The 13,526-nt window shown below is 51.9% G+C and overlaps 1 protein-coding gene across 2 annotated transcripts; it reads right to left on the reverse strand.

Annotated features, from left to right (window-relative positions):
• Positions 1–9,904: 9,904 nt before the first annotated feature.
• C1QL2 (complement C1q like 2) lies at positions 9,905–13,260 on the reverse strand. 2 transcript variants are annotated; one of them, XM_074828233.1, is made up of 3 exons: positions 12,729–13,260; positions 11,055–11,841; positions 9,905–10,710 (listed from the first exon to the last, which is right to left on the reverse strand). In XM_074828233.1, the coding sequence occupies exons 2-3, from the start codon at positions 11,718–11,720 to the stop codon at positions 10,531–10,533; spliced, it is 846 nt and encodes a 281-aa protein (XP_074684334.1). In that variant the 5' UTR covers positions 11,721–11,841; positions 12,729–13,260; the 3' UTR covers positions 9,905–10,530. The 2 variants fall into 2 exon arrangements, with proteins under 2 accessions (XP_074684334.1, XP_074684333.1); XM_074828232.1 differs by lacking the exon at positions 12,729–13,260 and having other exon boundaries at positions 11,055–11,971.
• Between the last annotated feature and the right edge of the window lie 266 nt (positions 13,261–13,526).

The following is a 13,526-nucleotide window of genomic DNA, read 5'->3' on the forward strand; positions in this document are numbered from 1 at the left end:
GACAACGCCTTTGCAGTCACTCAGTAGGACTTGGGGGGATCCTGGGCAGCACAAGTTGTGCACCTCCATCTCCTCCTCACCCCAAAACCCTGGCACCCCAGAGCCTATAAGGAAAGTCACCCTCCGCCTGGTTTCCCTGCCATGACACCGAAGCGGGCAGCCAAGCAGAGCAGAGCACTGGTGAGGATACTGGCCGCCCCTCACCCTCCATCGACAGCCAACCCCACCCCCACCCCATCAGCAGTGCCATTCCTGGCCACCACACACCCTCTCTTGGGGAGCCACCCTCAAGGCCATCCCTATCCCCAGTGCGCTGCCAGCAAAGATCTTCTGTCCTGGCCAGGGGGGGTGGACAAGCTGGGAAGACCCTAACAGGAAAATCTAGCCCTTCTAAAATGGAGCTAACAGAGATGTAGTCACCCCAGTGTGCAGAGAGAGCATCACCCGGGGCATGGAAACACACCAAACTTCATTTTTAGAGGGCTGTATTACAGGCAGATAGATGGGTGTATATACCTCTGCAGATACACAGAGAAAGAAAGGGTGATGGAAAATCAATAGTGCGTATGATCTCAAGGAGTCATCTGGCTTGGCTCCCCATCCCAACACAGCTTTGCTACAGCCAGATCTGATGGATGTCTAATGCACTCTTAGAGTCCTTCTGTGCTGGAAACCCACAGCCTTCCCAGGCAACAGGCTCCCACACCTCACCATTTGAAAGCTTCTCTTTCTGTTTGCCCTTGCTACTGCATCTCAAGACTCTCTTCTTTCCTATCCAAAATGAGCACAGAGAACACATTTCCCTTCCTCTCTTGTCATTAAGGACCATCCCATTGTGCTCCCTGCACCCCCTTCTTCAGGCTGAGCAGCCCGATTCATCCCTCTTTTCTCTCAGGTTGTATTTTTCAGGTCACCAGACTGGAAATCCACTTGTCTCCCAGCCATCTCACAGCTTTCTGATTGCATGCTCCCCACAAGTAGAGAATCCTCCAGGTGACATCTTCCCAGACCCCAGGAGAGTGGGATCACTCCATGTCCCTTGGAGGCTCTGCTCCAGCTCCAGCTCCAGCACAGCTCAGTATGTGTATGTGTCACTATGTACACTGGCCTTTTCCAGAACATGCACAGACGCCCCACATATAGTCAGTGGTCCTCCATATCCTCTCTGAGAAGCAGCTCCCTGGCTACTGTTCCCAACCATCCCCTTTGCTCCTCTGGCTTCCCGGCACACATCCATGCCATGGACTGCCTCTAGGTAGAGGTAATTTACCCCTCTTGAATTCTCCCCTGTTTTTTTTACATCCCTTTCCTCTGTTTTGTCCTTTTGAATTTAATTTTTTTCTCTGCCTTGATGTCATCTGCAGATTTAACAGACAGGTCTTCTACTTAATCAGTCCCAGCACTAATGATGGCACCAAGTACAGCAGAGAACAGGACACATTCTGGCACCATCCCACACAACACTGATTCTCCTGACAATGCACCATCCATAACTGGTCTCATGGTACGTTACCCAATGGGCTTAGAAATCACTGTGTAGGAGATTCATCTAAGTCCAATATTTATAATATTCCCACAGCTATTTTGAATGTAACTTGCTACAGTCGCAGATCATTTTCTTATTTATCAGCAATAAAACAGAGAAAGGAAGAAAACAGCTTCACATTTGTTAAATCCACAGTTTTTTCTGCATTACCTGATGTCGACTCTGATGCCTGCCCAAGGAATTGCCACCAACAGAGAATCCCGCAGGGAAACACATGGGAAACTACCAGGCCACTCTGTCCCTAGAAGACTTGTGTTCGTGCCTTGTAGATCCAGTGAGTTTAAAATGTCTGAGGGCAGTGACTGACCTCAGTGTGCACAGAGGGATGATGATGCATCTTACCCCAAAACTGTCTGTGAACCACACGCCTTATTCCTCCCACCCCACTCCCTCCCACCACCAGTCTGTGACAGCTAAGACAAATTTTTTAAAACTCAGCTCTGCCATTGTCCATACTTCTATTTGACAGCACAGTTCATGGATTTTTCAGGCCAGAGGGGACTGTTATATTCACCTCATTTGACCTTCTTAAGCAATCCAGGCTCTTGTATTTCACTTGGAGATTTCCAGGAGCAAATCAAGTGATGAACACTTACAGATACCTCAAAATTTAGCTATTGCAATGAAACCCTGCCTACCTGACAAGTTTGCTTTTCTGTTGCTTGGAGAAAGTAGTTTGAGAAATCTAGTATGAGAACCAAGCTCCATTTTTCAATTTAAAGTCTGCTAGAATACAGAGGTTTCCAGTGGCTACAAGCTGGCATAAATTCATTCTCCAGGCATCTGGCTTCCACAAAACAAACTGTCTCCCATTTAAGACCCATCTAAGAAAGTAAAACTTGGCAGTCCTATTAGTCCACTAATAGAAAAGAAAAAGTAAAAGGACATCTTGTGGTTAGTTGTAGGTAGGTAGTTAGTGCACTAACTCAAAAGAAAATTAGCTTAGACAAGCTATCAAGAATTCTGCATCGTCATTGTGCCTGAAATCTTTATGGTATATTGTTCATCTTCCAGTCTCTAAACTGTCATACAGCCTCTGCATACATGGGGATCACACTAGTGTACAAGTGCTTCAGTTTTACCTCCCTGGCTTTTTTTTTCTTCAGAAGGATGGTAGTGGGAAGCAGAAGAGGAAATCTGAATTGCAGTTCTCAGAAAACACCAACCACAAATTAATTTGACAGCTATGTGTTTGATTTGTGCTGTTCTGAAGTAAAAGCACATCCATCCCATGCTCTGCTCCACAGGCTTCGAAGACTGTACCTATCAATACAGAGGCTTATTGATTATGCCAAGACCAAATTGAATAACTTCATGAGAACTGAGAAAAGTAACAAAAAAGACCACCACCACCAAATCCCAACCAACGATCAAACCTAACCTTGATCCTGCCCCACTAAAGCCACGGAGCACCTGCCCTCCAGCTTTGATCGGGATCAAACCAACCCCATAGAGAATGTCTAGTCCACCAGCCACATGGCTTTTCTTGAGCCCTTCCACCTAGAGAGCAGAGCTGTTACAGACCTGGGGAGGCTAACAAATCCAAATATAAGGAAAAAAAGGCAACAAAATCTCATGTAGATGGCTGCCTCAAGTATTCTGAGACTAAGAAATAATTATTCCTTACAACGTCCCCCTGATTTTGCTGCCTTAGGGAAAGATCTTGGAAAAGATTTGAGCAGAACTTATTTTGGTGCTGCAAAAAGCAATTTTAGGCAGATAGTCACTGCAGGGTTCAGCAGTCATGGCCTCTTATCCTGTCTTAGGTTGCCACAACAACATTCCCCTGGAAGAGAGAAAATATTATGTCTCTGAGCAGCCTTCTTGTCCCATCTCCCTTCTCATAGCTTTGAACAAACTTTGTTTGAGGACAGATTATCTAGATTGCCCAATCAGAAGTGAATTAAAACTAGGACTGTTTTAAAGACCTGCCTTGCTTTCATCCAAATACATATTTCCTTTACAATCAGTTTCTCTGGGCATCAGTTTGAGCCTTTTTTTTAGGATCAGCTGGAACACCTTTCCTCTTTTCCACCACAATTCTGAAAGCAATATAGAGTGCAAATAGCCGTTAAGACACAGTGTCTGCTCAACAGAGACACATTTCTTTGTGGTCTTCCTACCCCCCAGTGACAGCCAAGGCTTTGGTAGATCCTGATACAGCACCGTGACTCACCCAGCCTGTAACAGTTTAACTGGGATCACAGCAGTATTCTTACTATGCACAGCAGTGTCTTTTGGAGACTTCTCAGTGTTCACCGTCAATATGTAATAACACTACGCGTTGTGAATCATGGTGTTGCTGGAATCAATAGGATTTTGCATATTAATTGCAAACACACCCAAAAAGACATAGGAATTTATTGGCTTAATTAGCATTTCAGCTTTAGTAACATTCAAGCTTCACACAAATTGATAAATAGCAGCACAGCGTTACTCCTCGAGGATGCTTTGCCTTTTGAGAGGGGATGCTCAAGTTTACGATCCAATCTCTCTCAGCTGCAGCAATGCACTCAGCAGGGTCTTGGAGGAGTTGAGCTTCAGAGATATTTGACACCTCTCTTTCCTAAGCAGGTTGCTAGATGCTGGCAAAAGGAGCTACTCTACCCTCTCTGCAGATGCTAATGGTGTTTTCCCTGGAAGGTATTTATATAGTCACACTTATTGGGCCAGACACAAAATGGAGGGGGACCATTTCCATCTCTAGGCTACAAAGACTGAGATTCATTATAACACGTCCCCAAACACTGCATAACAGGAACCAGTTGCCACACTGGCAACCCGAGGGTAGCTACACATAATGTACTTAAGGATTGGTTCTGACTCCACAGATGCTGAGAAAAAGTAAGTTTGAAAAGAATCAGTGTACCTGGAAGCAGACTTTGGCCTTTGGGCTCCCAGCTCCCAGGAAGGACAATTCCATGAAAAATGAGGTGCCAGGAGAAGAAGAAGCAAACGTCAAGAATTCAACTGCATACCAAAACAAGACAGAGAGAAACCCACCTGGATCTGATCTCCATCACCTCATGCATTCACACGCTGCAGCACAGCACGGCTGATGCGAAGTTTCAGAACAGCATTATAATAATGAGGGAAGAGCAAGACACTACCTGAAAAGCAGCTTCCTCCCCAAGGAGTTAAAACATTTTCTGCATTATCATACCATCAAAATTGCATCTTAAGACTAAGATCGGACAAAGAATCATTGTTCATAAAGCCTGTGCTCACATCTTCAAAGAAGTTATTCTCCTGGGCATGTTTCCCCCTCATTCTCAGAAGCAGATCTCTTCTCTTTAGGATGGGGATCACATCACAACACTTAAGCAATAAGCAATTTGTTGACAAAGAGAAATGGCACCAAGAAAACATTTCAGCTGCATTCAAGACTGGGGTTGGCTATTTTTTTGTTTGTTTTTCTAGACATGATCTGGCAGCTGCAAGCAAAAAGAAGCGCCAGGATCATGTGAATGTCCCCTCGCTGGGAGAAGCACAGCCAAAGGCTGCAGGCGAGCCACGCTCTCCATGTCACCGTGCTCACAGTGCACTGGAGGAAATAATCCTGCATTAATAGGGCAGCAGATCACAGGGATCAAACAGGCCTTTTCTGTTTCTATCCTAGCTCATGCCAAAAAACAAACCTGGAGCAAATGCAACAGAGACAGGGATACGCCATCAGCCCCTGTGAAGAAAACCTACTCCCACTTATTAGAACATAGGGCTGTGCCACGCAGGGTAATGGTTAATCCAGGCTATTTTATAATTGGAAGAACCCAAAGAAGATGGGCATTTATGGCTTTCTCTACAAGGAAGCAGGGCCATAACTCACAGCTCGTTCAGAATTATGCTCTGCAAAACCTTGAGAGCAAGATCCTGCAGAGCACTCTGCAGCGGGGGCCAGGACACAGCAGTGCCTCAGCACCTTTCAGGCTGTGACCTGAAATAACCAGCTGTCAGGGCTTCAGCCTGAAACACAGGGGGAAAGAAGGGGAATTTCGATGTATGTTCAAGCCTAGGACATCAAATCATACACAGCCTGGTTTTTGCCTACCCAGGAGGTGATGCCTCTGTCCCCCAGGCTGTTCCAGGGAACCAGCATTGCCCTCTACTGGCCTCTTCCTAAGGCATCGTTAAGGCCAGTAACAATCTGGTCCTAAATCAAGAGGAAGAGGAAGGAGCTCAGATCCCTGCTTTAATCCCCCACGCAGCCTTCAGAAATGAAGCTTGCTCAAGGGCAAGTGGTGGGCTCAAGAAATAGTCAAGCATCTTCCCCACTTCTGCTGTGGCACCTGCTATGTGACCAAGGGATTAACTTCTGAACTGGCACAGGCTTGGTCTAAGAGAAACGAGCGGCCATTTGCATATTAGCCATAGCTTATAATCAAGCTGAACCTCCTTCTGCCGTTAGATGTGAAACCAGCTGAGAGCAGGCTCTCACCTGTAAGTGCCAGGGTGTCCACACGGTAACAGTTTACCCCTCTCATCTGTAATTAATCTTCCAAGTCTCTGCATGATGCAGACATTCACAGAAAAAGGACCAAACTCCTTGCAGTCTCAAAGTCAGTGAAGATTCAGTTAGTCTTTATTTCATTCTGACAGGCTCCTTTATCCCAAAGACAATACTGAGACACAGCATCTTAGGAATTTTTCCTAGAGTTCAGTCCAATAGCAATAAGGGAAAAAAATGGCATGTTACAAAAAAAAAAGGTATTTAACACAAACATACTAGATTTAAAATATATTTATATGCCATTTTGCCTTTAGCTACCACAGACCCCTTTAATATAATTAGTCTGTGACATAAACAGAAAAAGATCACATGAGCATCCACCAAACCCATCCTCCCTAGTTTGTGAGTTCACAGATTAAACCTGTCCAGGCACTGTAAGACACTGAAGGAGCCAAGCAAGGAGATAAGCAAGCATTAAATCACCGAGAAAAATGCCCAGAGTGAGTTTCAAAGGCAGTAAGGCCAAGACCAAAGTGTGGCTCAATGCACATGTGTAAAGTCATGAGGCACAAAAAGCAGCACTTTGCTTTTCTAACAGCAGAAGGGAAAGAGGAGAACCTAGATATGGATGTCTCCTGCCCCGCTGCGGGCCAGGGTGTCCCCATCAACCCAGGCATCACTCCACCAAGGGATGAGCATCGAGAGGAAAATCTGTGGGCCCAGACCTTTGAAAATACAGAAGCACCAGACTTCATGTGGGACATCAGACACCCAGTTGCTCTTGCAGCAGGGCTATCCTCAGAAAACTCCTTCTGTACACTGGCTAGTGAAAACTTAGTCCCAGCAGCTAACCTGCCTCACTCAAGTCAAAGCAGGATTTCCTCACCCATCTGCCTAGAGACTTGCCAGGAGCTCCCCAAGCCAATAAAGGTCAAAACAGAAGAAAACAAGTGCCCACCCACGAGCCCGCTGGAGAGCAGAGTCATCTGAATACCTTCCCCCAGGGAACAGCCGCAGACGAGGGGTGGCTGGCACTCCTTTCTGGGCTCTCAGCAGCATCCCCATTTCCCTTTCCACGGTGTTTTGTGTGCTTGGATGTCTCCCTTCTCCCCTCTTTTCCAGGGATTCCTTCCACAGCTGGTGCTGCCCAGGCATGGTACAAGGGTCAAGGATTCACATCAGTAGCACAAAGATCAGGGATTTGTTGCTGCAATATCTAAGTTGCTTTGAGAGCATGAACATCTGTCTATTTTTCTTATTTTTTTTACTATTAGTTTAACTTGAGCATGCAGCTGGGCATGAAACAGAAATACCTTTTGTCTAAAACTCCAACCTCCCACTCCTTTCAAGGAGGTTTCCCTATTCGCGTCACATCTGATCATCTCACAATTTTTAAAAGCATTTGCTTTACTCATCAAGTAAAATAACACCTCTGAGGGGTCAGACCTCCAGAGCAGACACTGGCTAATGGTTGTTTGAGATGCCAGTATCATTTGGGAAAGTGGGTTCCAGAGAAAGCAGAAGCCAGCCTCTGAGTATGCATTAATTCCCTCCTCTGACCCAAACCAGGAGACCAGGGTATCCCCGCTACAAACAACCCATTCTCTTTGTGTCGTGAAACATATAGAACCCATGGACCACACGGAAGTGGAGGAGGACCCAGTGGAAGCCCAGGGGGCTAGAAGCCCACCACAGGCTGTTGGCTGGGCTGCACGTGACCCTGCTCTCACCCACAGCCATCGCAGCACAGGGACTGCCATCCCCATCCGCAACGCTGCCTCTGCTTTTCTGGACAGCTGCACCACCAGGCACTGAAGTTTTTCATCTCCCAATTGCTTTCCCCTGTGTTACTTCAGAAACAAACCAACCCACACACTGAGCCACTACCAAGATGACTGGGATGGAGGAGCCTGTCCAAGCACCAGTGCCGCAGATGCTGGGTGAAAGCCGTCAACCCCCCACAGAGGTAATCTCAGAGGACCCTGTGATGAGGAGAGGAAACAAAAAAGCCTGGGAGCAGCCGAGGGAGACATTCATTCTATCGATTGTGTAAACTGTCAGTGGAGTGGCAACGAGCATTTTTTTTTTGTTTCTATCCCAGGGAATAATCCAGCCTGATAATTAGTACATAAGAGATAAGTGGAAAATGAGACATCTAGTGAGGGTGGTTCAAGCCTCCTCATGACATTGATAATGTGCAGATACATAGATCACTGTCGGGGCAAACCGCCACTGTGAGCCTGTGTCTTCCCATTGCCTCATCAATCCATCATCCGCTTAGCTACTGACACCTTGGCAGGCATACACCGCCAGCCCTGCATTTGAATTGCGAGGAGCAGGCTCCACCAGGGAATACAGATTTAAAAATCTAAGATTCAAATTTGTTTAAGTATTGTGAACAGCAATTCCCTTGCAAGGCATCTTCATTGCCCTTTTGCCAAGGGGGAACAGTTGGGTCTTTGTTAGAAGTACAAATTGCTTCTTAATGCAAAGGATAAAGCGGAGCCCAGGCACCTCCTTAGAATTCCTCCTGGCTCCTGCTAATGCTGCTGCATGTCAATTTTAATTTTTTGAAATTTAAACCGAGGGCTTTGTGTCTAAGCTCCATTTCATCGTAGGGGAGGGGAGGAATAGTCAAGAAGGATTACGGATCTGGGGAGAATTGAGGATCCATAGCAATTATACTTCATTTGGGTCTCAGACACTGGTTTTAATCATATTCTAAATAGTACAAATTGACAAGACATTAGAGATTGATAAGTGTCTAACACATGTACCTGGTTATGAACTCTGCTTCCCTCAGCTGGGGGATGCTTGAGGACAGGATGAAGGGAGGAATTGCTTTCTCTCTCTGACCCTCCTCTTCCAGCCAACGAGAAGACAATACCCACCGAGGACTAGGTAGGAGACAGAAGAGACTGTAAGAACTCAGTCATCGCTGGGATGCCCCAAAGTGGGGCTGGAACAAGTTCATCCCGGCTGTGGTTCCCTTTCCTCCTGCGAAGTCAGGCGGGGCAGGGGTGAGCTCCAGACTTGGCAGAGCCGTTGCAGCCTGGCTCCTGTCTCTCTTACCTGTGAAACTGCACTAACATTGCAAAAGGCAGTAAGCTGATAGCGAGGTAAGACCTTCAGGAGGGAAAAATGAAATGACAAGGCAGTGAAATGAAAGTAAATCAACTTAGCTCTTTTAGCTTCAGAAGAGTAACCCCAATTTACCCAAACTGAGGAGGTTAACTACTGGGGAGATGATGAAAGATGCACCTCCTCCACCAAAGGCTCAGAACCACACACCCTAGTTACACACCCATGCGCTTTTAAAAGGACACAGAGTGGCTGGGATTTACCGAGGACAAGCAAGAGAAGAATCTTTCCGAATGGTCTGACTCTGTCAGCCTTCAGTGAGCTTTCTCTCCCAGCCCATCTCAGGGACTGTGCAGACCCACCTACAGTCAGGTGTGGTTTCCAACCCATATACACACTGCAAGAGCAGGGGTTTAGACAGACACTCTCCCCTGCTGCCTTCTTACATTTGTTAAGTGTGTTACAGAAACACGGCTTTCCATAATCACTGATTAAACCACTTTTCCCGTACTTTACTAACCTCTGGATCAGGCTCAGACCCAGTAAATCTGTTTAGGAGATCCGCTCCACATCCCCACTTTCACCTCTTGATGACTGTGTGCTTTCTTTTCATGAAAATGCATAAAGGTGAAGCTTTTTTTCCTCTCCCTCTGCTTCCTCCCAGCTCCCTTGAATCATAACCAAGACCTAGGCAAGGTGCCCTGTCCTAACTTTAAATTTTGCTGCAAACCTTAAGGACTGAAGTGACCCCTTCCTTTACCTCCCACCCTGCCGTGGCACCACCACGGCACTCCTTTGCAGCACTGGAAGAGACAGACAGCAGGAAGGCATTGTCTAAAAACATAATTTAATGTGATATTTTGGTGATTGTGGTCAACGACTGAATTCTTTTGCAGACAGGAGCAGGTTTGACGTTAATGACACCATCATTCACACGAGCATTGCATTGCACAGAAAAGAAAAGTTTACACTTGACCCCATACAAACAAAGCAGCAGAGGAAAAACCAGTTATGGTCCAGTCCCACTTCATGAATAGTCAATCTCAAAATTCATCATCATAATTAATACTCATTGACGAAAAATGTGACCGGTTCAAATTCCACGTGCAGCACAGTCCGAACCCTGGGCTCTCTTACACCCCCTGGGAACCACTCAAGAGTTTCAAGCTGCCGAGCTCCTCGTGTGACACATAAAACACCGAGGCTGACAAAGGGAGAGGGGGGTTCAGAGCAAATGGGGGAGAGTAAGGAACGGGATCGCTTTGTTTCACTTCTATTTTGTTTCCACAGGGGTAAAAAAAAAAAAAAAACAACATACAAACTGATAATGAAGCTAAAGTGACCTGTGGAGACAGTGGACACCGGCAGGAACAGCGGCACGACGGGGTACAGAAACATCACTCAGCCCCATGCGTATCAGTGGCGGGGCCAGCTGTGTCACGTCGCTTGCTGTGTGTTAATCGGGGTATAAAAGAAAGCCAGAGAAAGTGCTGTACTTATTGTTGTTGCCTCCGTGCGCTTTGCCTCCGTCCAGCTTGACGTACACCTCGTCGCCGGAGTCCAGGTGCAGCACCACGCTGTTGCTGGCGTAGTCGTAGTTCTGGTCCGCGTCCTGGGCGATGGCACTGGCCCGCACCTGCCAACACAGCCGCGGGGCATCAGCCCCCCCCCCCCCCCCGATCCCCTCTTCCCCAGCCCCTCCATCAGCCCCCCAGCCCCTCCGCTACCCCCGTGCCCTCCCTCCCGCCCCCCTCCTCGCTCGCTTCTCCTTCCCCCCCATCCCGGCAGGAAAGTTTGCAAGCCGGGAGTCTGGAGTTTGCCGCGGCTCTAAAGCTGCTCCCCGCGGCGCATCCCTGCCCCGACGGCGGGGAGGATGCTCCGGTCGGTCCTCTCCCCGGGAGCGGCGGCGGGCGGCGCCGGGGCCCGGCGGGGGGACACCGGGGGGCGGGGAGGACGCGCGGGGGAGCGGCGAGGACCCACCTGCCCGTTCTTGCAGAGGTCGGCCCACATGCTGGTGCCGTCGCCGCCGCGCATGAGGATGTGGTAGGTGAAGAAGTAGATGCCGCGCACCTGGCAGGTGAACTTGCCGCTGGCCGGGTCGTAGTGGTTGCCCAGGTTGGTCACCACGTCGTCGAACTTGAGGACCTCGTAGCCTTCGTGGGGGCTCTTCAGCCCCACGTAGAAGGCGATGCGCGGCCCGCTGAAGGCGGCGCTCAGCCCGCCCGCCGCCTCGCCGCCCGCCGCCGCCCCGCCGCCGCTCCCGCCGCCGCCCGCGCCCGCCAGCGCCAGCCCGGGCAGCCCCGGCTTCCCCGCGTCGCCCCGCTCCCCCGGCGGGCCCCGCGGACCCGGCGGACCCGGCTCCCCGGGGGGTCCGCGGGGGCCCGGCTTGCCCGGCCGGCCCGGCTCCCCCTTGGGTCCCTGGACGAAGGGCGGCGGGGGGTTGGCGCCCAGGTCCTGCAGGGCCTCCACGGCGGCGGTGCTGCCGGTGCTGCCGGTGCTGCCGGTGCTGCCGGGGCCGGGCGGCCGCCCGCCGCTGTACGGGTCGCAGATCATGCGGCAGGTGCCCATCATCTCGTAGTGGGCGCCGCTCTCGGCGGGCGCCTGCAGCAGCAGCAGCGGGACGGCGACGAGCAGGGCGACGGCCATGGCCAGGGCGAGCCCGGCGGCGGCCAGCAGCCGCCTCCTCCGCTGCCAGAGCCGGGCGGCGACGGCGAGCAGGTCCTCCTTGCCGTGCGAGGCAATGGTGGCGCGGGGGGCCGGCCGCTCCCTGCGGGGGACGGCAAGAAAAGGCGGTGAGCCCCCCGCCGCCGGCGCCTCCCCGCCCGGCCCCCGCCTCAGCCCGCCCGCCGGCCGGCCGCTCGCCCCGCCATTGCCGCCGCCGAGAGCCGCCGCCGAGAGCCGCCGCCGCCCCGCTCCGCTCCGAGGGGACGCGGCGCCCCGTCCGCCCGGCGGGGCTGGGCCGGCGCGGGGGCGTCGCCGCGCCGAGCGGGCGCCCGGCTCTGCCCCGAGCCCCCGCGGGTGGGGGGGACCGGGAGGAGGCGGGGGGGGGCTGGTCTCGCCCGCCCCCGGTGCCGCCCCGACGTGGGGGGCGCGGAGCCGAGTGGGGCGGAGCGTAGCAGGGCGGGCGGACCCACCTGCGGGGCGCGGGGGGCCGGGGCGGAGCCGCCCTGGGGGGCCCTCGGGGCTCCGCCGCCGCGGGGCTCCGCCGCCGCTGCGCCCCGCGGTGCGCCCGCCTGCCGCCACCGGCCCTCCCGCCCCGCAGAGCGCCGGCGGCGGCGCGACCCCCCGGCCGGGCGGGCGGAGGGGAGAGGCTGCGGGGCGTCCCGCACGTCCCCGAGCTCTCCGGCCCCCCCCTCCGATGGCTGGCGCTTGTCGGGAGGGTACCCCGTCCGCCCCACCGGCACCGGCGGAGTCCCTGTGGGTGCCGCCCAAACTGCGCCCCACTGAAACCGGGACGGTCGGGGACGCGTCGCTTTGCCCCGTTCACCTGCCGCCCGAAACTGCTTCTTCCCTCCGTCCCTCCCTCCCCGCGGCGGGACGGGCCCTGCGCGGTTTGCCGGGCCGCCGCCGAAGCCCCCGGTCCCGTCGGGGCGAGCTCCCTGCCGCTTTCCGCGGGAGCGGGTCGGGGAGAGCCCCGCGCAGGCAGCAGGTTACCCCGGCGTGTTCCCCGTGGCTTCCTCAGCCTCCCCCCGTCCAGCCTCGGCGGCCCAAAGGCGAGCGGGAAGACATCGCGAGTGGATCTTGCTCCGCAACAGATCCCAGCGTAATTAAAGTTCCTTCCACCCGCCCCGATTTCCCGAAGGCAGGCAGGGCTTGCCAGGTGGAAGGGGAGCCCTGGGAAGAAATACATTTTGTAGAGTTTAGGCTAGGTTACAGCACAGTTTTTTGTAGGTTTCCCTGCGTAATAAGGGGTCCAAATCAAGTGGGGTTTTCCCCAACCGGGAAATTGTGGTGAATTGCCTTTGCTTGTCTGAGTAAACGGTGCTAGTGCAGCGGGAGCTCTTGCGTCGTTACCTGCCTACGGGCATCGCCCCTCGGGAGAGTCAGTTGTGATCTTACCCACGCGTGTCACAGCGGTGGGGTAAGCACCCGCCCCGGAAAAAAAAAAAAAAAAAAAAAAAAAAAGAAAAAAGAAAATAAAAAAAAAAGAGAGAGAGAATAGGACAGTGCTATTTCCTAAGGGCAGTATTTCCGGGTCCCCCGCTTCCTTGGTGCGTAAGAAGGGTGAATTTCCAGCGGGTTCACCGGAGCTGGAGGCGCTCTGGTTTGGCTTAAAACGGGCAAAGCTGCAGGTCGAAGGAAGGGAGCCGCTCAGCCTGATCCAACGCGCCGGAGCTGATGGCCTGGGGGCATCCTATGGAAATGGTGACATACGGGCTTCTTCCGAGAACTGCAGAAATGCCCTACAATGATCTGGGGCTCTTTTGTTAGCTTTCCTTGAAATTTAAGGAG

This window comes from Strix aluco, chromosome 6 (assembly GCF_031877795.1).
Source record: "Strix aluco isolate bStrAlu1 chromosome 6, bStrAlu1.hap1, whole genome shotgun sequence".
NCBI classification, from domain to species: Eukaryota; Metazoa; Chordata; class Aves; order Strigiformes; family Strigidae; genus Strix; species Strix aluco.